This window comes from Trachypithecus francoisi, unplaced genomic scaffold (genome assembly GCF_009764315.1).
Source record: "Trachypithecus francoisi isolate TF-2019V2 unplaced genomic scaffold, Tfra_2.0 Lachesis_group9, whole genome shotgun sequence".
Lineage (NCBI taxonomy): Eukaryota > Metazoa > Chordata > Mammalia > Primates > Cercopithecidae > Trachypithecus > Trachypithecus francoisi.
The window spans coordinates 25,343,256-25,367,784 of NW_022681474.1; the positions used below are offsets into that span (position 1 = coordinate 25,343,256).

Genomic DNA, 24,529 nt, shown 5'->3' on the forward strand with positions numbered 1-24,529 from the left:
CCTCAACCTTAGGGACTGTGTTAACTTCCTATTGCCACTGTAACAAATGACCACCACTTAGTGGCTTAGAGCCATGCAAAGCCAGTATCATATGGTTGGGGAGGTCAGAAGTCTGAAGCTGTGTCTGATGTCCTTGCCCTTTCAGCTTCCAGGGGCTTCTCACGTTGCTTGGCTTGTGACCCTCCTTGGATCTTCGAAGTGCGTCACTGCAACCTCTGCTTCCATCATGTCTCTTTTTTCTGCTTCCAGCACCTTCTGTCCCCCTCTTGTAAAGATCCTTGTGATTACACTGAACCCTCCTGGCTAATCCAGTATAATCTCTCCATCTCAAGACCCTTAATCGTCTCTGCAGAGTCCCTTCCAGGGATGAGGACATCTTTGGGGGCCCCTTATTCTGTCTATCACAGAGCCAAATGAACAGTCAGTGTTCAGGAGCAGAGTGAATAAGCATCGGGCATCCCACGTGTGGGCAGTGAGAGGATAGACTCCTGCTGCAGTCCCCGTCCCACGTAAAATCAGGATGACCTCCCTGGGATACTTTCCTGGGGCCCAAAAACCGGGCTCCTGCGTGTAAGGGTTTGCAATAGATTTTTCCCCACTGAATTTAATAAACGTAAAGATAGACACATTCTAAAGCATTTTTACATAGTTAAAACTTTTTAGCAATCAAATAATGAGATGTTTTTAGAAGCACAAATAGTTTACATTCTACACTCTCAATGTGTAACATTTTGGTTTCTGCTTTTAGTTAAGAAATTCTGGTGGGTTGGAGCCCCTGGTAGAGCTGCTACGCTCCAAGAATGATGAAGTGAGGAAGCACGCCAGTTGGGCAGTGATGGTCTGTGCTGGTGACGAGCTGACGGCCAATGAATTATGCAGGCTCGGGTGAGTGGCTGCCATCTCAAGTTTCTGGCTCAGATGAAGAGCAGAAGATGGAGAGGCACACTCTTCAGGTCCAAAGAATTCCAAGCCAAGTCTCCGCTGCTCTCTCAGTCCACAGAAGCTCTGCATGTCCCCAGGGCATGCCTTGGCTTGGAAGGCAGAGGGGTCCCCATTCATTGCATCTGAACGCTCCCTCACTGCCCTTGAAAAAAACACCTTCAATATTTTTTTCTAACCCCTTTATCTTGATGAATGCTTCTCTTTTACTTTCTTCTGCTACTGCCAAACAAATTCTATTTGTCTCCCAACTTTCAAGGCTAAAATTAAATGGGCAAGCTGTGTCTACCACCTCTATTTCTTTCCCACCCATCTCAAACTTTCACCAGAAGTCCACATTTCACCACCCTCACCAATCAGTTCTGTTGACCAAAAGCAGATGAATTTGTTGCCTTTAACACATCAGCGAACAGGGTTTTAAGTTTCATTTCGTTTCTTTCTTTCTTTCTCTCTCTCTCTTTCGCCTTCCTTCCTTCCTTCCTTCCTTCCTTCCTTCCTTCCTTCCTCTTTCTTTCTTTTTTCTTTTCTTCCTTTTTTTCCTTCTTTTTTTTGGCAGAGTCTTGCTCTGTTGCCCAGGCTAAAGTGCAATGGTGCAATCTCAGCTCACTGCAACCTCTGCCTCCTGGGTTTGCAATTCTGCTGTCTCAGCCTCCCAAGTAGCTGGGATTACCTTTTTGTATTTTTAATAGAGATGAGGTTTTGCCATGTTAGCCAGGCTGGTCTCGAACTCATGACCTCAAGTGATCAGCCCACCTCAGCCTCCCAAAGTGCTGGGATTACAGGCATGAACCATTACATCCAGCCCCAGGTTTTAAGTTTCTATAGACAGGTTTTATTTATTCATTTCTAAACATTTGGATTCTTTGCATATATTGTCCAGTTAGATGAAAAAGTTGAGGTCCAATACTAATTTTGCTTTTAGATGAACAAAGAACTTTTTCCCCCAAAAGCGTCCTTTTCACCTGTTTGAACATGAGTTACTACTTGGCATATGTATCCTTAAGAAGGGCAGATTTGTCTTTATAATTCTGTCAGTATTACTTTATCTAAGAGGGTGGGGGAGGTTTTAAGCTCCATCTCCATTCTTCCTTCAGGGTCTGAAGTCAGTACATAAATGGAGACTCAGTATTCGATGGCTTGTATAAAGCGAGTAATGCTTTTTGCTTTTATTGACAGGGCTTTAGATATCCTTGAAGAAGTTAACCTATCAGGAACTCGGAAAAATAAATTCAGTGAGGCAGCTTATAATAAGTTGCTCAACAACAATCTTTCCCTGAAATACAGCCAGACCGGCTATTTGTCATCAAGTAACATACTTAACGATGGATTCTATGACTATGGTCGGGTAAGTGACAGCACTTATTTGCAGTTTAGTATGTACAATAATAATTTGTCTTTAATCCTGATGCCATTACACTGCAATTTCATAATCACCTAATGTAATTTATATATTTTTACAGGCAGAAACTTGAAAATCAGCACTTTATTCTTAACTTTAGTTATAAGATTTTGCATTTTTTTGTTCAGTTTTAACTAGAATCTGCTTACTTGTAATTAAATCAGCTTGCTAGTGGCAGTCTCAAGTTTCAGATAAGACACAAAAGAAGAGCTGGGTGGGCATGGTGATGCATACCTGTAGCCCCAGCTATTCAGGGGGCTGAAGCAGGAGGATTACTTGAGACCAAGAGCCCAGGAGTTTGAGGCTACAGTGCACTATGGTTGTGCCTGTGAATAGACATTGCACTCCAGCCCAGGCAGCATAGCAAGACCCTGTCAAAAAAAAAAAAAGTACAAAAGAAGGAGCAGGTGACATGGCTCATGCCTCTAATCCCAGAACTTTGGGAGTCTGAGGGAGGAGAATCACTTGAGGCAGGAGTTCGAGATCAGCCTGGGGAACATAGTGAGACCCTGTCTCTACAAAAAACTTTAAAACATTAGCTGGGTATGGTGGCATGTATCTGTAGTCTGATCTACTCAGGAGGAGTTAGGAGGATGACTTGAGCCCAGAGTTTGAGGATGCAGTAAGCTATGATCACACCACTGCCCTCCAACCTGTCTTTTTTTTAAAAAAGTAGCACTCAAAATTTGGGGGTTCTATTATTTCTATTACATGAATGTTGAGAGAAGTGAGAAGCCAGAAATTAAAATATTGAGGACCCTTTTTACATGATTGGTTTAGTCAGTATTTTCTACTTCTTCTGGAAACCAAAAGCAATGAGGAGAATGGGGAAAATGTTAAAAATCCACAAATCCCATTTTAAGCAAAACTAGGAAGCAGATATGATCTGCAGACTTCAAAAAAATGTTAAGGGTTGCCAAAAGCTCCCAAGATCAAGCAGAAGCCATGCAGGAAGAAAAAGGAAAAGGAAAAAAATATATCACAGAGAAGAACAAGGGAGCTAGAGATGGCAGAGCTCAGAAAGCAAGCACCACTAACACTGTATACTTCCTGAGGTCACGGGAAAACTCAGAAGTGCAAAAGCTGTAAGTGTGGTTTGCCAGGCAGGTGCAAGAACTCAGGACACGGGGAGTGAGGCTGACAGCAGAAGCCTTCTTGGACCAATTTGGTTCCAAGAAGCAGAGGAGACAGGGCCATAAGTCACATCACTGAGTCCCGGTTGCAGGAAGCACTCAATCGTGGTAGTGGAGAACTAGAGAAAATTTGAATAATTCAAAACAGCTTGCCTAAAACTTGACTCTTACTCTCCCTTCTGCCTCCCCCACCTCCTGCCATCACCGCCGTACCCTGTAACACACATGAACCACTAAGAAATCGCTCCCAGGAAGCCCATCTCCTTCAATGATAATAATTTTAAAAGAATGTTGCAGCATCAGAACAAAGCAGCTTTAAGAAAACCAACGTGGGGCCGAATGTGGTGACTCACGCCTGTAATCCCAGCACTTTGGGAGGCAGAGGCGGGCAGATCATGAGATCAGGAGATAGAGACCATCCTGGCTAGCACGATGAGACCCCGTCTCTACTAAAAATACAAAAATTAGCCGGCCATGGTGGCGCATGCCTGTAATCCCAACTACTCAAGAGGCTGAGGCAGGAGAATCACTTGAACCCTGGAGGCAGAGGTTGCAGTGAGCTGAGATGGCACAATTGCACTCCAGTCTGGGCAACACAGTGAGACTCCATCTCAATAAAAGGAAAAAAAAAAGAGAGAGAGAGAGAGAGAAATGAGAGGCGCCATAGAGGGAGAAGAGAGCAGGCAGAGGCAGGATGAGGGGCTCTGAAATGCTGGGGATCCCTGAGGTGGTGGGCAGTTGCAATTTTAGAAGTTGTGGTCAGGTGGGTCTCACTGAGGGGGTGATCATTTCCAAGAAACTTGAAGGAGATGAGGGCCTTAGTCCCGGGCAAATCTTGGGCTGGGGAAGTCCTGGGCAAATCTGGGGTTATTTTCTAGGCAGAGTGCCATGTGGTGAATATATGCTTGGCATGTGCTAGGCACAGCAGGAAGGCCGGTGCAGCTAGAGCTGGGCTAGCAAAGTGGGAAGAGAGCAGACCGGAGACCAGAGAGCTAACGAAGGCCAGGTCATGTGAGTCCTGGAGAACACTGGAAGGATGTGGCCTTTACTCTGAATGGAACAGGATCCACGGCAGGTCCTGGGCAGAAGAATGACAGGATTGGTCTTATTTTAAAAGGCTCACTTTTGCCTTCTTTCCAAAGGACCATGAAACGTATCTTGGATGAGAAAGGGATTCAGCTATAACTTAATTGGAAAAAGATCTCAAAAGTGATCTAGTCTAGCCCTCTTCCTCCAAGCTGGTGAAACTGCCTGCACAGGGCTTTGTCTAGCCTACTTTTAGATACACTCAACACTTTTAGTCATCTGTTCCAGTATTCAGTTACTTTTGCAGGCAGTCAGTTCTCCCTTAGGTATATAGATGGATTTGCCAATCCAAATACTTCCAGGGGCCAAGATGATAATGATGGGATGAAGCAGCTGAGTGTAAAGCAATCAAGATGATAAGGAACTGGATCTGTCCTGCCCAAAGGCAAGAACATCCACAAGCTTCAGGTTCCTATTTCTAATTTTATGTATGTATATTGTACATGTGTGTGTATGTGTGTGTGAAATGAGACAGCGCAAACAGCTGAGAACATATTCTGTCTGTTTTCATTTTCAAAAATATGACCCATGCAGATACTACTTTTTGGTCCTTAAATTATCTTACAGATAAATCCTGGCACCAAACTGTTGCCTTTGAAGGAGCTCTGCTTACAAGAACCAAGTGACCTACGGGCTGTACTCTTAATCAACAGTAAATCTGATGTGTGAGTCTTTGCAGGGAGAGGGGAAACAGGGAAGCACATATTGCTTGTTGTTGTTGTTTCTCCATCAACATGTGAATATGCGAAGATTCCCAGTCTCTTTTCTCCTGTATCTAGCACCTCCATGAAAACAAACACCGGCTCGTAAACTCATAGCCTGACATGGAATAACCATGAAATAGCCACCACTGCAAATCAATGTGCTCTCTGCTCTCTCTTTGACTCCATACTGCCAGTCAGTTTCAAGTGTGTTCTGAAGTCAAGGCCTCTTACCATGGAGTCATTGAAGAAAGTGTAAATAGCAGCAAACTGAGATGAATCCTGTTTACAGTTCTCCAGGACTATGTGCTGGAGTACAGTTACCACCCAACATTTTTCTTCTGAAATAAGAAGTAAATGGTAGAGCTAAAAATTAAAGCTTCCATGGTCTTCTTTAAAATGATCATGGCCGGGCACGGTGGCTCATGCCTGTAATCCCAGCACTTTGGGAGGCGGAGGCAGGCAGATCACAAGGTCAGGAGATCAAGGCCAACATGGTGAAACCCTGTCTCTACTAAAAAATACAAAAACTAGTTGGGTGTGGTGGCACACACCTGTAATCCCAGCTACTCAGGAGGCTGAGGCAGGAGAATCGCTTGAACCCGGGAGGCAGAGGTTGCAGTGAGCTGAGATTGCACCGCCACTACTCTCTAGGCTGGCAGCAGAGCAAGATTCCATCTCAAAAAAAAAAGAGAGAGAGAGATCATGTATATCTATATATCCATATAGTATTTATGTGATACATTTTATACAAATAATTTCTGTTCTAGCTTATGAAAGGCTTTATAATAGTCTTTTTGCAGTGGCTCACACCTATAATCCCAACACTTTGTGAGGTTGATACAGGCAGATCCTTTGAGCTCAGGAGTTTGAGACCAGCTTGGACAACACGGTGAAACCCCAGCTATACAAAAAATACAAAAATTAGCTGGGTACGGTGGCGCATGCCTGTAGTCCCAGCCACTTGGGGGACTGAGGTGGAAGGGTCGCTTGAGCTCTGGAGGTCAAGGCTGCAGTGAGCCATAATCGCACCACTGCACCCCAGCCTGGGCGACAGAGTGAGATCCTGTCTCAAAGAACAAACAAAGAAAAAATAACTTCTCCTTTATACTTCAAAAATAGTATGTCACTGTTAAAAGTCAGCTCCAGGCCGGGCTCGGTGGCTCACGCCGGTAATCCCAGCACTTTGGGAGGCCGAGGTGGGTGGATCATGAGGTCGGGAGATCGAGACCATCTTGGCTAACACGATGAAACCCCATCTCTAGTAAAAATACAAAAAATTAGCCAGGCATGGTGGCAGGCGCCTGTAGTCCCAGCTACTTGGGAGGCTGAGGTAGGAGAATGGCGTGAACCCAGGAGGCAGAGCTTGCAGTAAGCGATATCGCGCCACTGCACTCCAGCCTGGGCGACAGAGCGAGACTCTGTCTCAAAAAAAAAAAAAAAAAAAGAAAAGAAAGAAAAAAAGTCAGCTCCAGTTATGACTTTTGGAAAAAAATCTGTTTTGTGGATTAAAACATAATCTATTGACAAATAGATTATTTTAATCTCTATATAATTTTAAATGTGTAAACTTTTAGTTCTCCACCTTCATCTATGGAAGATAAATCAGATGTTGGTTATGGACGAAGTATTTCTTCTTCATCTTCCTTAAGAAGATCAAGTAAAGAAAAGACCAAGTAAGAAAATGATGTTTTATCTGTATGCAAATAACTTTCCCTTTAATTTGAGTGTGAAAAAACGTTTTAGATTTTAGATTTGGGCGACTTGGTTTTTATTCTTCTTATGGCAATACAGTTGCACAATTGCCTTTTATATTGCTATGGGAAAGATCTCTGGAATGGGAGCCAGGAAATCTGGTTTCACATTCGATTTTGCCCTGTAGACCTGCAGTGATTTGGGCCACATGACTTAGTTTCTGTGTGGGTTTCCTTTCCTTAGCTGTGGATGAAATAATGCCGGGTCCCTGGCTTCATGATGGGGAAAGGAATCAAATCATATAATGAAATAAAAATTGTATAATGAAGTAAAAATGCCTTGTAAGCTCTAAATGCAAATGTAATGTATTGTTATTTTCCATACGATTGAAATTGGTTGTGGTTTTTTTTCAAATGACAAGAAAAAATAGTTATCATTTTAGTGCTGGATTTGGATCTCCCATAGAAGACAAATCGGAGCCAGCTTCTGGACGAAGTACTGTTTTCAGCAAAAGCGCCACCAAAGAAAAAGGATGGAGGTAAGAAAGTGTCCTGAGTTCCTCATTACCCAGCCAGACTGGTGGAAGGGAGGGGTGGCTCTTCAATAGGAAGCTTTCTTCTAACATCACTGTGTTGAACCAGGCAAGACTCATGAGATGAAATTAAAAAGGAACTTGACTTTTGTCTCTTACCATCTCTTTAAAACTTACCTGGAGAGAATTGTCTTCTGTCTCTGGCCAAAAACTCGGGTCACTTGGATCACTTGTAGGAACAACAGAGTCCTACAGTCGCTTTAATTAAAACATGACAACAGGGACAGCAGTCTTTAGACAGCCCTTTGAAAGCCCAACCCTGGGTAACCAACTTGGTGTGAGGGTTTCTGCCTCCTACTGCTGCCTTTTGCAGGTGGGGAACCCCACACCCAGGTGTGTCGTCCTGCCCTCTCTCCTCCTGCCCCACTTTTGCTTCCACAGCCCTCCCGGCCTCCCTCACTGTCTCTGACCCTCCATGGGAAAAGGAACGAGGAGGAGGAGAGGCAAATAGGGCAACGCTCTTACTTGGTTGGGACAATTGTAATATCCTTTTAAGGTCTGTGCATTTTTTTTTTTTTTTTCTGAGGCGGAGTCTTCCTCTGTCACCCAGGCTGGAGTGCAGTGGCACCATCTCCTATCTTGGCTCACTGCAACCTCTGCCTCCCGGGTTCAAGCAATTCTCCTGCCTCAGCCTCCTGAGTAGCTAGGATTACAGGTGTGAGCCACCATGCTTAGCTAATTTTTGTATTTTTACTAGAGACGGGGTTTCACCCTGTTGGCCAGGCTGGTCTCAAACTCCTGACCTCGTGATCTGTCTGCCTTGGCCTCCCAAAGTGCTGGGATTACAGGCATGAGCCACCCTGCTTGGCCCTACATGTTTACATATTTTTAAAACATACTTCTCCTGTGAGAACTTTCCTGGATTCTTTGAAAAACTGTATTGAGTTATGGTAGACTTAAACCTGTAAGGGCCATGGTGGCATTGGAGGCTGCGGAGAGCAGATACCAGACCCCTGCTTTCCAAGGAGGCTGGGCCCCAGGTCTCCCAAGGCGTAGGCAGTGGTTTGCCTCCTCCTTAGACTGCTTTATCTTCTGCTTTGACTTTCTTCTCTGTTGTTACAGTCTCTGCTGCTCAATATTCTCATCACTGCTTCTCATCTGCTCCTGTGGTTCCAGTCCCATAGCTTCTGCTTGCTCTCTCCTCCCCTTCCCTGTCCTTCCCTTCCTTCCCTTCCCTTCTCTTCCCTTCCCTCCAGCTTCCCTCTCCTTCTCTTCCCTCTGCTTCTTTGTCCTTCCCCTCCCTCCCCTTACCTGTTCTTCTCTTCTCTTCCCTTCCCTTCCCTCCCGTCTCTTTCCCTTCCCTTCCCTTCTCTCTTCTTTCTCCCCTTCCTTCCCATTCCCTGACCTACCCTCTTCTCTCTCCTTCCCTTTCCTCTCCTCTCCTTCCTTTCCCTCCCCCTCCTTCCTTTCTCTCCCCTTTCCTTCGCTTTCCCTTCCCTTTCCTTCCCTTCCCTCCCCTCTTTCCCTTCTCTCTCCTCTCCTCGCTTTTCCTTCCCACCCCTTCCCTTCCCTCCCCTCCCCCTCATTCTTACCCTCCCCTCTCCTTCCCTCCCTGTTCTTCCCTTCCCTCCTCTCTCCCTTCCTTTCCCTGTTCTTCTCTTCTCTTCCCTTCTCTTCCCTCCCCTCTCTTTCCCTTCCCTTCCCTTCTCTCCCCTTACTTCCCATTCCCTGACCTACCCTCTTCTCTCTCCTTTCCTTTCTTCTCTTCTCCTTCCTTTCCCTCCCTCCTCCTTCCTTTCCCTCCCCTTTCCTTCCCTTTCCCTCCCCACTCCTGCCCTTCCCTCCCCTCTCTTTCCTTCCCTCCCCTCTCTTTCCTTCCCTCCCCTCTCTTTCCCTTCTCTCCTCTCTCTTTCCCTTCCCTCTCCTCTCCTTCCTTTCCTTCCTTCCCTCCCCTCTTTCCCTTCTCTCTCCTCTCCTCGCTTTTCCTTCCCACCCCTTCCCTTCCCTCCCCTCCCCCTCATTTCTACCCTCCCCTCTCCTTCCTTCCCTGTTCTTCCCTTCCCTCCTCTCTCCCTTCCTTTCCTGTTCTTCTCTTCTCTTCCCTTCTCTTCCCTCCCCTCTCTTTCCCTTCCCTTCCCTTCTCTCCCCTTACTTCCCATTCCCTGACCTACCCTCTTCTCTCTCCTTTCCTTTCTTCTCTTCTCCTTCCTTTCCCTCCCTCCTCCTTCCTTTCCCTCCCTTTCCTTCCCTTCCCTCCCCACTCCTGCCCTTCCCTCCCCTCTCTTTCCCTTCCCTTCCCTCCCCTCTTTCCCTTCTCTCCTCTCTCTTTCCCTTCCCTCTCCTCTCCTTTCCTTTCTTCTCTTCTCCTTCCTTTCCTTTCCTTCCCTTCCCTACCCCCTCTTTCCTTTACCTCCCCCTCCTTCCCTTCCCTTCCCTGTTATTCCCTTCCCTCTTCTCTCTTTCCCTTTTCTCCTCTCTCCTTCCCTTCCCTCCTTTCTCCTTCCCTTTCCTTTCCTTTCCATTCCTGGTCCTTCTCTTTTCTTTGTTTTGCTCTGCCCTACCCTTTGGCCTCTCTGAGCTTCTCTCCACTGGACTAAAAGCTCCTCAAGAACAAGGACATGTTCTTATTTGAACAATTTCTTTTCATCCCCTGTATTTAGTGCAGTGCCTGACTGGCACTCACAGGCATTCACATTTATTCAAAAGAACAGAAATCCAAACTTTGGCAGGAAAAGGTTATTTCTGACAAGTTCCACACTTGTAAACGATGCATCTGGAGCAAATAGGTTACCTTCTCTTTATTTCTGTTTCCTCACCCATAAAACTGAAATAAAAATGGAACTGTTTTTCGTAGTGCTGTTGTAAGCCTCAAGTAAGTCACTATGTGTGAAATGCTTAGCGCAGTGCCTGGCACATGGTAAACAGTCAACAAATGTCAGCTCCTGTTGCTATTATTATTGTTGTAATAAGCAGTTGCAAGGAGCCAAAACCCACTCCAACTGTACAAGGATATAAAGGAATTCAGTGCAGGGATGCACAGGGTCCTCAATGGGACAGGTGACAACTGCACGGCCCGCCCATCTCTCTTCCTCTCTCTCTTTCTCCCTCCACCTGCATGGTAACTTACTTGCACTTGCTTCCTTGCTTGCTTTTTTTTAACGGCCTCACCTCTAACTGTAGCTTGCATGTGGCGTGGTTTGCTAAGGGACCAAATCTGGCCCCAATTCCAAAAGAGCCTTCCAGTTCAAAAGCCTGGCAGCAATCAAGTACAGTCTCTCTCTGTCTCTTTGTGCATTTTCAGGAGACTCAATCTCATTTTCACAGGCCATCCGAAACGTTGGCTGCCTCTGAAACAAGTGTTCCCCTTTAGTCTACCCAGTTATGGCCCTGGGAAAGACTCAGCCTTCTGCTGCCTTGCTAGGGACAGGCCACTTGACTGATGAGCAGCCACAGGACCCTGTTGTACATGTAGTCCCTCAATCAAAGCGTACCTTTCCCTCTGGTCCTCACCCAGACGGGTGAACACATCAGCTTTCATCTTTAGTTCTTCTGCTCTTCTTGGCTTTTTAAAATTGTCTTATTTTTCTTACAGCTCAATCGGGTTCTTAATCCTAAACCTTTTGGGCAATCCTTCTGGGTGGGAACTCACTTTGTGTACTTGCAAATATCAAGCTGCTAATCTTCACACAGCTATAGTTTGCTTTATTGTGATATTTGACACTGACATTTTCCGTAACACTGTGAAGCACTCACATCTTGATCTCATTAGATCCATGTCACTTTGTTCTATGGATAAATCCTTTCTTTTTTGGCCCTTGGTGCTATCTTTTCATCCTTTGCAATACCGTAAATATCAGTGTTCTCCAAAAGTAGTACTCCTATTCCTACTCTCCATAGTTTTAGCTCCCATTCCAAAGCTGAGACCCTTCTCTTGAGTCCAGACCTGTGTGTCCAGTTGCCTGGTGGAGTCCTCTGCCTTGTCACTCTGAAGGCACCTTAAGTTCAACATGTTCCAACCTGACCTCATTGTTCACCGCAGCTCCCAAGCTCCCTCCCCGTCTCTTCCCTATGCTTGTTCATGTTAACCATATTCCCATACAATCACCCATGCCTAGGAATCATCTTGAAGTCCTTCTCATTTATCCCCAATATGGAATGACCAAGACAGTCCTATCCACTCTATGTCTTAACTCCCCTACATCTATTTCTTCCTTTCATTTTCACTTTTACTTCCCTAGTTCAGGCCTTTTTGTTGTATGTCAATCACAGCAACCTCCTTATTGTACTGTAAATCCTCCCACTTTCACATAGCCCTACATAAATCCATCCTCCATGCATGTGCCCCCAGAGGTGCAAGGTACCACCTTTTTTTTTTTTTTTTTGAGACAGAGTCTCACTCTGTCACCAGGGTGAAGTGCAGTGGTGTGATCCCGGCTCACTGCAACTTCTGCCTCCCAGGTTCACGCAATTCTCATGCCTCAGCCTCCTGAGTAGCTGGGATTACAGGTGTATGCCATCCATCATGCCCAGCTCTTTTTTTTTTTTTTAATTTTTATTAGAGACGGGATTTTATTAGAGACCATGTTGGCCATGCTTGTCTCAAACTCCTGGCCTCGAGTGATCCGCCCACCTTGGCTTCCCAAAATGCTGGCATTACAGGCGTGAACCACCATGGCCAGCCACTACACACCTTTTTAAATGAAAGTCAGATCATATGACTCTGCCTAAAACAAAGTTCCCTCTCATAGCTGAAGCCCAAACTCCAAGCATGGCCTACCCTGGAATAGCCTTTCTTGTTTTGTGGCAAGTTCCTATTCATTATTTTCTTTACAGCTTTGTTTTTGTGAAGCCTTCTCTGATCACACCAGGGTAAATATTTACTTTGTGCCCATTTTTTGTGAATTTGGGTTTTTAATTATTTATTTAGCTATAGTTTTTTCTCACTTTATCGAGGCTTAATTGGCAAATGAATTATTATGTACATTTAAACATGATGTTTTGATATCTGTGCACACTGTGAAATGTTTACCACGATTAAGTTAATCAACACTTCCATCACCTCACAGAGTTACCTTTTGTTTTTTGTAGTTCTGTGGTGAGAACATTGAAATTTACTCTCTTAGTAAATTTCACGTATACAATACAGTATTATTGGATATAATATAATGTCTCCAGGCTGTACATTAGATCTCCAGAACACAGCCATCAGTCATCCCGTGAAACTGAAACTCCTCTGTGAATGGATTCCATCTCATTCATAGCCTGCACTGATTTGTGTTGATTAATGTTCTTTCTTACTAAACAATGAGCTGTTTGAGATCCAGGACCATGCCTTTTTTTTTAATCTTTATATCCATAGAGCCTAGAATAGTATCAGGCTCATCAAGGGCAGTAAAAAATGATTTATCGATTAAATATTAAAAATTACTTTAATTATTGAATGCTGCTTGTTGAAAGGAACAGATGTTTGACTCCTTTACCATATGCCCAGGGAGAACAAATATAAACAAATGAGAATAATTATTCCTTCTTTGTACTGTCTTCACTCTCCCTCCTTCTCCGCACATTCTGGCAGCTCACTCCCCATTTCAAGATAAACCCTGATACACTCCTAGGATTTAAGAGGATTTTGGCATGAGGGTTAACTCAGAGACTTTGGATTCAGACACAACTGCCTTGGTCTTCTGAACTGTAAATGAAAATGATGATTGCTGCCTCCAAGAGCTGCTGTAAGAGGCGATATGGTGTGAGGAAAGTGCCTGACCATCGCCTAGCACACTTAGGATCTCGATGTGTGTCCCTTCTCTCTTCCCTTCTTAGCCTTTGGTCCACTGAGGGGTATATTAGCCATAGCCCTGTTGTCCTGTTGTCTATCTTTTGGTCAACCCTTCTTGTCTTGTGACTATTAAAACTTTGGACTCCTAGAAATAGCATAAACTATTTTAACTGCATTCATCTGGTAAGCCACTGAAAATATTTTATGTTAAAAAGAGTGAGACATGTTTTGCTATGTTAAAAATAGCAAAGACATGGGATCAACCTAAATGCCCATCAATGATAGACTGGATAAATAAAACGTGGTATATATACACCATGGAATATTGTGTAACCACAAAAAAGAATGAAATCATGTTCTTTACAGGGACATGCATGGAGCTGGAGGCCATTATCCTTAGCAAACTGATGCATGAACAGAAAACCAAATATTGTGTGTTCTCACTTATAAGTGGGAGCTAAATGACAAGAGCACATGGACCCATAGAGGGGAACAACAACACACACTGGGGCCTACTGGAGGGTGGAGGGTGGCAGGAGGGAGAGGATTAGGAAAAATAATGAATGGGTACTAGGCCCAGTACCTGAGGGGTGAGATAATCTGTACAAAAAAAACAAAAACAAAAACCATGACGCAAATTTGCCTATGTAACAAACCTGCACATATACCCCTGAACTTAAAATAAAAGTTAAAAAAAATTTTAACAGAAGTTCATAAAGGAAAAAGACAAATAAAAAGACTGAGAGATACTGACAAAGAATAATGAGACATCAAGAACCATAGAGTGGCTACATTTTTTAAAGGGAGAGGATAGAAGAGATGGGAAAGAAGTAAGATCAATTACATGTGAAGTGTTCAGAAAGTATGGATTTCTTTTTCCTGATGAATATCATTACCATGCAACATGTAAACTCAAATCTCTGTCTCCTGGGTGACCAGGCACCATATTACTTTTGGTTTCAAAGGCTTTAGTTATACTCCCCTTCATGGCAAAACACTCATAGGAGATGTGATTAATTCATTTTCTGGTTATCCACTCTCCTCCTTCCTTAGTCTTCACTGAAACCAACATATCTAACATTTCTTCTAAAGCTTTTCCTTATAGAGGACACTTGAATGTAAACAACATTTACATGAAAACATTACATTAAAACAGCATTCACTAGACCTGTTTGTGAAATGTATGATAAGTTCTATCTACACTATTCTTTTGTATTCAGACCAGTTTTCATGAACATTCACTTGATTGAACATGAGTTTATTATACATATTTAAAAGTTATTTTTCTGTCTCCTTTTTCATATCCTCTTTCCACACTGTTCATATCTAGAGCATTTTAGATATTTACAGCAAATGCTTTAACACTTCTGTTACTCAGACAACCTTGATCTACAGGTTAATGATTTCCTAAAACATTTTTGTTTTTAAAATAATTTCCCACTACCCTCTTTTTACTCATAACTTAACTGTTGTGGCTTGCTTCTTCCCTCAAATCTTGACTACTAAAGTCTTTCAGAAACAGATATTATCTCTTAGTCACATGTAAACACCTTCTCACCTTCTTTTCTACAATTCGTTCATTCAACAAATCCTTATTGAGCACCTTCTATGTGCCTGGAATTGTTCCAGTGCTGGAGATACAGCAGTAAACAAAAGCCTTTGCCTTCATAGAACTTACATCCTAGTGAGAAGACAGACAATAAAGAAATACACACACTCACGCAATCAGACACTACCCAGAACAAATCCTATCTCTACTTTGAACGATGCCTTGTTCCCATCCTTTTGGAATAGATTGGGTGGATTAGGACACCCGATCCGAATACGTTTCTTTCAACATTGAACTCCTGGAGACTTTCATATCTTTATCACTCATGTGGAATTTATTGAATGCTGCCTAGTATTGTGATTATTTTCCACATAACAAAATCTTCTTGCTTAAATTGAAACCCCAAATGGGCTGGGTTCATGACCTGTATTTCTCCCACCAGCCTTGTCCTATAATTATGTATTTAAATGGTCAATGGTATCAAAAAGGAGCAAGGGATTAAACTTTGAAAATGTCAATACGTGATTTAGAGCCAGCCAAATATTCTATATGTTTACCTGCTCTCCTTTTCATCCACCTATGAATGTAGAAAAATAACCTTAGAGCTTTGGATCCCACAGTAAATCCCTGTTTCCTGAGGTAGTTTTGCTAAAGTTTCTGCAGGAGAGGTAAAAGTTCTGCTGTCTTTAACCAAAAACGGATGCTCTGAGAGTTAATTTTACCAGAGTTAATTTTATAATTTCCAAGTGTTTATTTCCATATGCATGAAATGTATTTAAGTACTGAAGCCCTTATTAATATAACCTGGCAGCCTTCAGGGGAAAGAAGTTAAAAAGAAATGCTTCTATTTATAGCAATAAGAAACTACAGTTCAGGAGTTCCAGGAAATTCTTTTTAATCATTCATAAGATTGCCTTTCCCGAAGGTGTATCAGAGATTTTCTCCTTCATGCCAAATGATTCCTTGTTCTTACATCAGGTAGCACGCTCTTTGAGAAACACTCCTGCCTCTGTTTTGTAGGTAACTCTGAATAGTCACTCTATTCAGTGACTGAGTATTGGACTGACTATTGGAACTGAGCTCTCCAATCTTACAATGCCATCTTGCAATTTTAGAAAACAGGTGAACCTATCTGTGCTTCCAGCACGTCTAATTGACCTTCCTACTATTGGTTTCCAATTTACTAAAATCTTAACTATGTATGTGATGATGTCCAATTTATTATTATTATTATTTTTACAAATAAGAGAAAGGGGTTAAGATGATCTCTCTGGGAAATATTAACTTTTGCTTAGAGATTTTATCAGAATGTATGGTTGGTGCATTCAATGATATATGATTAACCTCTCTACTTGGCTGCAGCAAATACAATATTTAATTAGAAAGTATAAAACTTTTAGTACTTGTTATAACTGATATAGAGCTTTGTAATTCTCAAATAGCAGTTGACAGGATTATTTTTCTATTCTTTTTTTCAAAATAAAGAGAAAATTCATCTGGACCTCAGTCAATTCTTCCCTCCCACCTTGTGCTTCAAGTAATACTTAAAGATAGATAATTCCCAACCCCCCCAATTTACTGCTAGTGTAACAGATGCTCAATACGCGTGAGTATATAAGAAGTGATTGACCAGGCATGGTGGCTCATGCCTGTAATCCCAACACTTTGGGAGGCCGAGATGGGTGGATCACTTGAGGTCAGGAGTTCAAGATCAGCCTGGCCAACATGCTAAAACCCTATCTCTACTAAAAATACTAAAATTAGCTGGTTGGGGTGGCGAATGCTGGTAATCCCAGCTACCTGGGAGGCTGAAACAGGAGAATCTCTTGAGGCTGGGAGACAGAGGTTACAGTGAACCAAGATTGCACTACTGCATCCCAGCCTGAGCAACAGAGTGAGACTTCGTGTCAAAAAACAAAATAAAACAAAACAAAACGAAACAGGTGCTTCACCTCCTTGGTCTGGCCTAGCCCCATTTTCTTGATTTCTTGACCCTCTGACACAGTTGTTGTTTTAAGTTCCTTGTTCTCAAGAAGCAACAAAATAAAAGCTGCAATCAAAGCTACTGTGTAATCTTAATAATGTCCAATCCTATTATAATGAACAAGGTGTGTAAGAAAATCTGTCCTCAGAAAACACGCTAATATCACGGAGAACAGTGTGGTAGATATGTAGATATTTAGATAAGGCAACAATTATTTTTAATAATAAACAGAAGCATTTATTTACATATCACTGGTTAATTGACAAAATTCTGCTGGAAAAATGGAAATGAACTAGCAGCATCAGTAAGTACTGAAGCCCTTATTAATATAACCTGGCAGCCTTCAGGGGAAAGAAGTTCAAAAGAAATGCTTCTATTTATAGCAATAAGAAACTACAGTTCAGGAATTCCAGGAAATTCTTTTTTTTTTTTTTTTTTTTTTTTTTGAGACGGAGTCTGGCTCTGTCGCCCGGGCTGGAGTGCAGTGGCCGGATCTCACCTCACTGCAAGCTCTGCCTCCCAGGTTCACGCCATTCTCCTGCCTCCGCCTCCCAAGTAGCTGGGACTACAGGTGCCCGCCTTGTCGCCCGGCTAGTTTTTTGTATTCTTTAGTAGAGACGGGGTTTCACTGTATTAGCCAGAATAGTCTCGATCTCCTGACCTTGTGATCCGCCCGTCTCAGCCTCCCAAAGTGCTGGGATTACAGGCTTGAGCCACCGCGCCCGGCCCGAATTCCAGGAAATTCTTTTTAATCATTCATAAGATTGCCTTTCCTGAAGGTGTATCAGAGATTTTCTCCCTCACGTTGACCGTGAGTCGGGAATTAGAAACAGCATTGTCCTCGTTGGAACTTCACCTACTCAAAGTCCCACCCAGGCCTGTGCTGGAGACTTCTCTCATCACGCAAAAGAGCTAAAGTCCTTGGGCAGGGAAGCAGGTCTGTGGTCCCGGCTGGGGTTGTAGGACAGCCTTCCAACTCACACTGGAGTCACCAAACTGTGGGAAGTCCTGGAAACTTATGTTCTCATTTCATTCGTTTTTAGACCCTCTGCCCAAGGTCATGTTTGGCCATAGATGGTGCCTCTTGATCTGTCTCTGTGTGACTGTGCGTCAGCCAAGAGCCTGTGTGCTTTAAAACCAAAAAGGCATTTATAATGTCATCATTTATTAGACTTGCATCTTGGTAATTATTAAGGAAAAACAGCTAAAACCAAAAACTCGAAAAGGGTAGGCAACGTCCTGGCACAGCTGTGAAGTGAGAAGGCTGTGACTCCCCTGATCCCTGCATCTTCCCCTTCTAGATTTCCCTGAGTTCCTTGCAAAGCTGCTCTAGTGAGTGGCTGTGGACATCCTCCCCACTGCCTCCCAGAGGGCTGTCCAGCCTCACTGCCGGTTCTCCCAATGTGGGCTCTCAGCTAGCAGTGGAAAGTAGAGAAAGTAAGCCTTGCCGAGGCACAAATGATAGATAAGCCGTTATTTACCAGCCTAGAAGTATTTTAACAAAACGATGATTGCCTCCTTTGATACTGAAAATGTTCAAGTTTGTGTCAAGCTGTTTAGGGGTGTTTGGTGCAGAGTAAAAAGTGGGGTGCAGGTCATCAGGTCACACCAGCATCCCCTAGGGTGAGATGCAGAAAGTGAATAAAGACAGATATTCCATCTATAGTGTTAGAATATAATTTGTATAAAAGTAAAATCATAACTCTCATGTAAATATAAAGTGAATACACAGCAAGGTTTATTTTAAAATTGATTTCTGTATACAATTCTATGAATTTTAACAAAAGTGGAGATTTATATAACCATCATCACAACCAGGATACAAAACAGTTCCACCACCCCAGATAATCCTAACCCCTGGTATTCTCTATTTGTTCTCTGTTACTGTAGTTTTTCTGTTTTGCTTTGTTTTGTTTTTTTAGAGACAGGTTCTCACTTTGTAGAGTTCAGGCTGGAGTGCAGTGGCATGATCTTGGCTCACTGCAACCTCCACTCACTGCAGCTTCAACCTCCTGGACTCAAGTGATCCTCCCACCTCAGCCTCCCGAGTAGCTGGGACTACAGGTGTGCACCACCACACCCAGCTAATTTTTGTAAGGTTTCACCATGTTGCCCAGGCTGGTCTGGAGCGCCTGAGCTCAAGCAGTTCGCCTGCCTCTGCCTCCCAAAGTGCTGGGATGACATGCGCAAGCCATCACCGCACAGCCACGCCTGTTCGTCTTTTTGAGAATGCCACGTGAATAGGATCATACAGTGTGTAATCTTTGAGACTGGCCTTTCCACACAGTGTAATGCCTTTGAGATTCTTCTGAATTGTTTTGTGTATCGGTAGTTTATTTCTGAGTATTATTTCATTGTATGGGTATACCGTGGTATATGTCCATGCACCTGTTAAAGGACAATTGAGTTGTTTCCAGTTTTTGTTGATCATGAATAGAGCTGTTATAAGCATTCATGTGTGTGTGAATGTAAGGGTTTTTGTTGTTGTTGTTGTTGTTGTTTTGGTGGAGTCTCACTCTGTTGTGCAGGCTGGAGTGCAGTGGTGCGATCTTCTTGGCTCACTGCAACCTCCGCCTCCTGGGTTCAGGCAATTCTCCTGCTTCAGCCTCCCGAATAGCTGGGATTATGGGCATGTGCCACCACACACAGCCAGTTTTAATTTCTCTAGGGTAAATACCTGGAAGTGGGATTCTGGGTCATATGGTAACTGTATGTTCAACTTTATAAGTACTAGCAAACTTTTCCAGAGTAGCAATAGCATTTTGCATTCTCACCGGCAACGTATGAGAATGCCAGGTGCTCCACATCCTTGCTGGCACTTGGGATTGTTAGTATTTATTTATCCATTCTAATATGTAAATAGGAGTATCTCATCATGATCTTAATTTGCATTTCCCTAATAGCTAATGATGTTAACTTTTTTTTTTTATGTGCTTATTTGCCATCTTTATATCCTCTTTGGTGAAGTATCTGTTCGAGTATTTTGTCCATTTTTTAAAATTGGGATTTTGTTTTTGCTTTTTCTCAACTTTTATTTTAGGTTCAAGGGGTACAGGTGCAGGTTTGCTACGTGGGTAAATTCTGTGTTGTTGAGATTTGGCATATGAATGATCCTGTCACCCAGGTAGCGAGCCCAATTCCAATAGGTAGGTTTTCAACCCTTCCCCACCTCTCAGCCTCCCCCACCTAGTAGCCCCCAGTGCCCTGGTGACTGTTGTTCTCATCTTTATGTCCATGTATACACAACGTTTAGCTCCCACTTATAACTGAGAACAAGCGGTATTTGGTTTTCTGTTCCTGCATTAATTCACTTAGGATAATGACCTCCAGCTGTATCTATGCTGCTGAAAAGGACATGATTTTATTCTTTTATATGGCTGCATTTTATTCTATGGTGTATACATACCACATTGATGGACATCTAGGTTGATGCCATGTATCTGCTATTGTGAATAGTGCTGCAATGAACATAGGAGTACATGTGTCTTTTTGGTACAATGATTTATTTTCCTTTGGGTGTACACCCAGTAATGGGATGGCTGGGTCAAATGGTAGTTCTAAGTTCTTTGAAATCTCCAAACTTGTTTCCACAGTGGCTGAACTAATTTACAATCCCACCAACAGTGAATGAATGCTCCCTTTTCTCCACAACCTTGCCAACATCTGTTATTTTTTATTTTTTTTAGCATTAGCCATTCTAACTGGTGTGAGATGGTATTCTCATTATGGTTTTGATTTGCATTTCTGTAATGATTAATGAATTTGCACGTTTTTTCATATATTTGTTGGCCACATGTATGTCTTCTTTTAAGAAGTGTCTGTTCATGTCCTTTGCCCATTTTTAATGGGGTCATTCATTTTGTGCTTGTTGAATTGTTTAAGTTCTGTATATATTCTGGATATTAGACCTTTGTTGGATGCATAGTTTGTGAATACTTTTCCCCATTCTGTAGGTTGCCTGTTTACTCTGTTGATAGTTTCTTTTGCTGTGCCGAAGCTGTTTGTTTTTTTACTGTTCAGTCTTGAGCATTCTTTGTCTTATATATGAGTCTTCTGTTGACCATGTGGCTTGCAAATATTTTCTCCCACTCTGTACCTTGTCTTTTAATTTCCTTAGCAGTATCTTTCTCAGAGCAAAAGTTTTTAATTTTGATGAAGTCAAATTTGTCAAAATTTTATTTTATAGATTGTGCTTTTGGTGTCATGTCTAAAAACTCCCTGCTTCTTGAAGAATGCCTTGAAAAAATATGTATATTTATATTTATATCTATAGAGTGTTTACATATATATATAGGCTAACCCTAGATCAAGAAGATTTCCTCCTTTGTTTTCTTCAAAATATTGGATGCTTTTAGGTTCTCTATTTAGGGCTAGCATTAATTTTGAGTTAATTTTTACATTAAATGTGAGGCTTATGTTGAAATTTACTTTGCATATGAATATATAATTGTTCCAGGAAGATTTGGTGAAAAGCGACATTTGTCTCTCTTGAATTATCTTTGTACCTTTGTCAAGAATCACTTGATGACTTCCTGCAGATCAAGTTGACACAGACTAGTTTTTCTTTTCTCCTCCCTGCTAAATAGAACTATTAACCCTGGAAATAATGCAAGAGGCAAACAAAGGAGAACTCCAAAGGAAGCAGGAAGAAGGTGAACTGTCTGGGGACCCTATGACTGGGGAAAAACACAGCAGCAAGGCATCTTATATTCCCTCATCTAACAGAAGTTCCCCCAGCCTAGCAACGGAAAGCAACTAGTAGTCATTTGACAACACTAGGCAAACTCAGTGGCAATGACAAGGGGGTTGATTGGAGCCCCACTAACGCTAGGAGTCTAGAGTAAGCAAACGTCTCTTCTCACAGCCAGAGACCCCTTCCCTTTTCCCCCTGTCCACTCCTAGACCTACCAAGACCTCTCAAGGCAGCTGGGAAGCAGTAGCAAGAGGGACCCAGACACAGCAAGTGTACCTGAGGGCCTGAGACTTGCTTCTCCCATCCAGAGATACTGGAGTGGCCAGAAGGGACCTGCTCAGCCCAGGATGTGGCCAGCCTGGGAAGCTGCTTTGTCCCAATAAGCGTGAGACTCCCTCTCCCACTGAGAAACATTGGGCAGGTGGGTGGAACCTGCAAGAAAGACCTAAGCACAATAAGTACCCTGGCACAGGACACTCCTTTGTCCCCATGGCGTTGAGGCTACCTTCCCTCACCAAGAGACATGGAGTGGGGGATGACAGTAGGGAGACATCTTGCCACAAAGGTCGTCTCCATCTTACGCAGGCTGGGGGAAACCAGCCACAACAAGCCCCTGCCTAGGGAAGCCTCTGGGTCCTTGTAGCCCTGAAATACCTATCCTTCACAAAGAGTCCCAGAATGGGGAAACCCCTTGTGTTCCTTCAGATAGCACCAGGAATGACCAGTGGGAGTCCCAGCAGCCTAGTTAAACCAAGCAGAAAAACACATACACTCACTGAAAGTATCTGAAAATTAAAGTGTCATTGGAATCACTGCCTACAAAAGTAGTCCAGGACGTCCATGCAGAACTCCAGGGAGACTGCTTGCTAAAATAAATAAATAGACCCAGAGTTTCCCAATATATGGACAACATATCCAGATTATGACCAAAAAAAGATCTATCATATCAGGAACCAAGTAAATCACAATACCAATGAAATGACAATCAGTTAATGCCACCATGAAGGTAAATCAGATGTTGGAATTATCTGACCCGGATTTTAAAGCAGTCATCATGAATGTGCCTCAACAGTCCATTACAAATTTTCTTGAAATAACTGAAAAAATAGAAAATTTCAGCAACAAAAATAGCAGTTATAAAAAAGGAACCAAATAGAAATTATAGAACTGAAAAATATAATAAATAAAAAATCTCACTGGAAGGACACAATAATAAAGTGGAGATGACAGATGATAGAATCAGCTAACTTGAGGACAGAGCAGTAGAATTCACTCAACCTATGTAACCAAGAGAAAAATTAACTGGCAAAAAAAATGAACAACACCTCAGGGACTTATGGGACAATAATAAAAGATCCAACATTCATATCATTGCAGTTCCAGAAGGAGAGGAGAGAGGGTAGGACTGAAAGAGTATTCAAATAGGTAATGATTGAAAACTCCCCACATTTGGTGAAAGATATAAACCTTTTGATTAAAAAAGAGAAGATTCGAAATAGGATAAACCCAAAGAAGTCAACACTAAGTATATTATAATTAAACTTCTGAAATCAAAAGACAAAAATCTCTTGAAAGCAGCCAAAGAAAAACTATGCATTTCTTATAGGAAAACACCAATTCAAGTGACAGTGGCTTTCTTATTTGAAACTATAGAAGCCAGGTGGAAGTGGCATATTTTTCAAGTGCTGAAAGAAAAGAACTGTCAACCACAAGTATCTGGTGAAACTATTCTTCAGCAAGGAAGAAGACAAATAAAGCCCTCCTCAGGTAAATGAAAACTAAACAACTTACAGTTAGCAGGCCTATCCTAACAGATTGGCTAAAGAATGTTCTTCAAACAGAAAGGAAATGATGAAAGAATCCAGAAGGATCAGGAAGAAAGAGGAAATATATATATATCCATGCAGTAGACAATCCATTGCCTCATGAGTTTTATAAGTCACATTTGATGATTGAAACAAAATGTATAACATCTGATACTCAAGACAATGATATTTTAAAGTAAAGGAAGTAAAGACACCTGAAAGGAGGTGAGGCTTTCATACTTTACTTGAAGCAGTAAAATGTGGATACCAGTACACTGTGATAAGCCATATTTGTATATTGTAATATCTACTGTAACCACTAAAAAACCCATACAAAAAGCTATGCTCAAAAAACCATAAATAAGTCAAGATGGAATCCTAAAAACAATGTTCAAGTAACACACAAGAAGGCAAGAAAAGAAGAGCAGAGGAATAAAAACCAATCAAAAGACAGATTGGCAGAGTGGATAAGAAGTTATGATCCAGCTATATGCTGTTTAAAGAAACTCACTTCAAATTCATTTAACGTAGGTAGGTTGAAAGTAAAAGGATGGACAGGTGTGGGTTTTAAAATATCTTATGAATTAGACTACAGAACAAAGAAAATTACTAGAGATAAAGAGGGACATTATATTAATGATCAAACGAATTAATCTATGAGGAAGACATAATGATCTAATGTGTGTGAACCAAACAACAAAGCCTCAAAATAAATGAAGCAAAAAAAACTTGATAGCACTAAAAGGAGAATTTGACAAGTTCACAATTATATTTGGGACCTCAACACTGCCCCCGACCCCCAGCAACTGGTAGAACTTCTAAGTGGAAAATTTGCAGGGATATAGAAGATTTGAGCAACAACAGCAACCAAAAAGATCTCACTGATATATGTAGAACACTCCAACAATAACAGCAGAATACACATTTCATTAAAAGTGCATGTGAAAATTCACAAATATCCTGAACCATATAAAAAACCTCAGGAAATTTTAAAAACTTGAAATTATACATAATATGTGCAATAATCATGATAGAATCAGACTAGAAATTAATAACAGAAATACAACAAGAAAATCTCTAAACACGAAAATTGAATGATGCACTTCTCAATAATCTATGGGACACAAAAGGACATCTCAAAAAAAATTAAGAACATAGGACTGAAAGAAAATTAAAACATATCAAAATTTGTGGGGCCCACTTAAAGGACTGTTGAGAGGAAAATCTATTGTACTAA

General features: G+C 42.1%; 1 protein-coding gene across 3 annotated transcripts in view; it reads left to right on the plus strand.

Moving 5' to 3' along the window:
- The window catches only part of ARMC3 (armadillo repeat containing 3), a 129,334-nt gene that overhangs the window by 91,711 nt on the left and 13,094 nt on the right, over positions 1–24,529 (plus strand). For 2 of the 3 annotated variants that reach the window (XM_033209121.1, XM_033209123.1), the window contains 5 exons: positions 749–885; positions 2,116–2,284; positions 5,125–5,222; positions 6,836–6,934; positions 7,375–7,491. In XM_033209121.1, coding sequence (XP_033065012.1) covers positions 749–885; positions 2,116–2,284; positions 5,125–5,222; positions 6,836–6,934; positions 7,375–7,491 — 620 coding nt within the window. The remainder of the gene's footprint in view (positions 1–748; positions 886–2,115; positions 2,285–5,124; positions 5,223–6,835; positions 6,935–7,374; positions 7,492–24,529) is intronic. The other variant, XM_033209122.1, reaches the window with a different exon arrangement.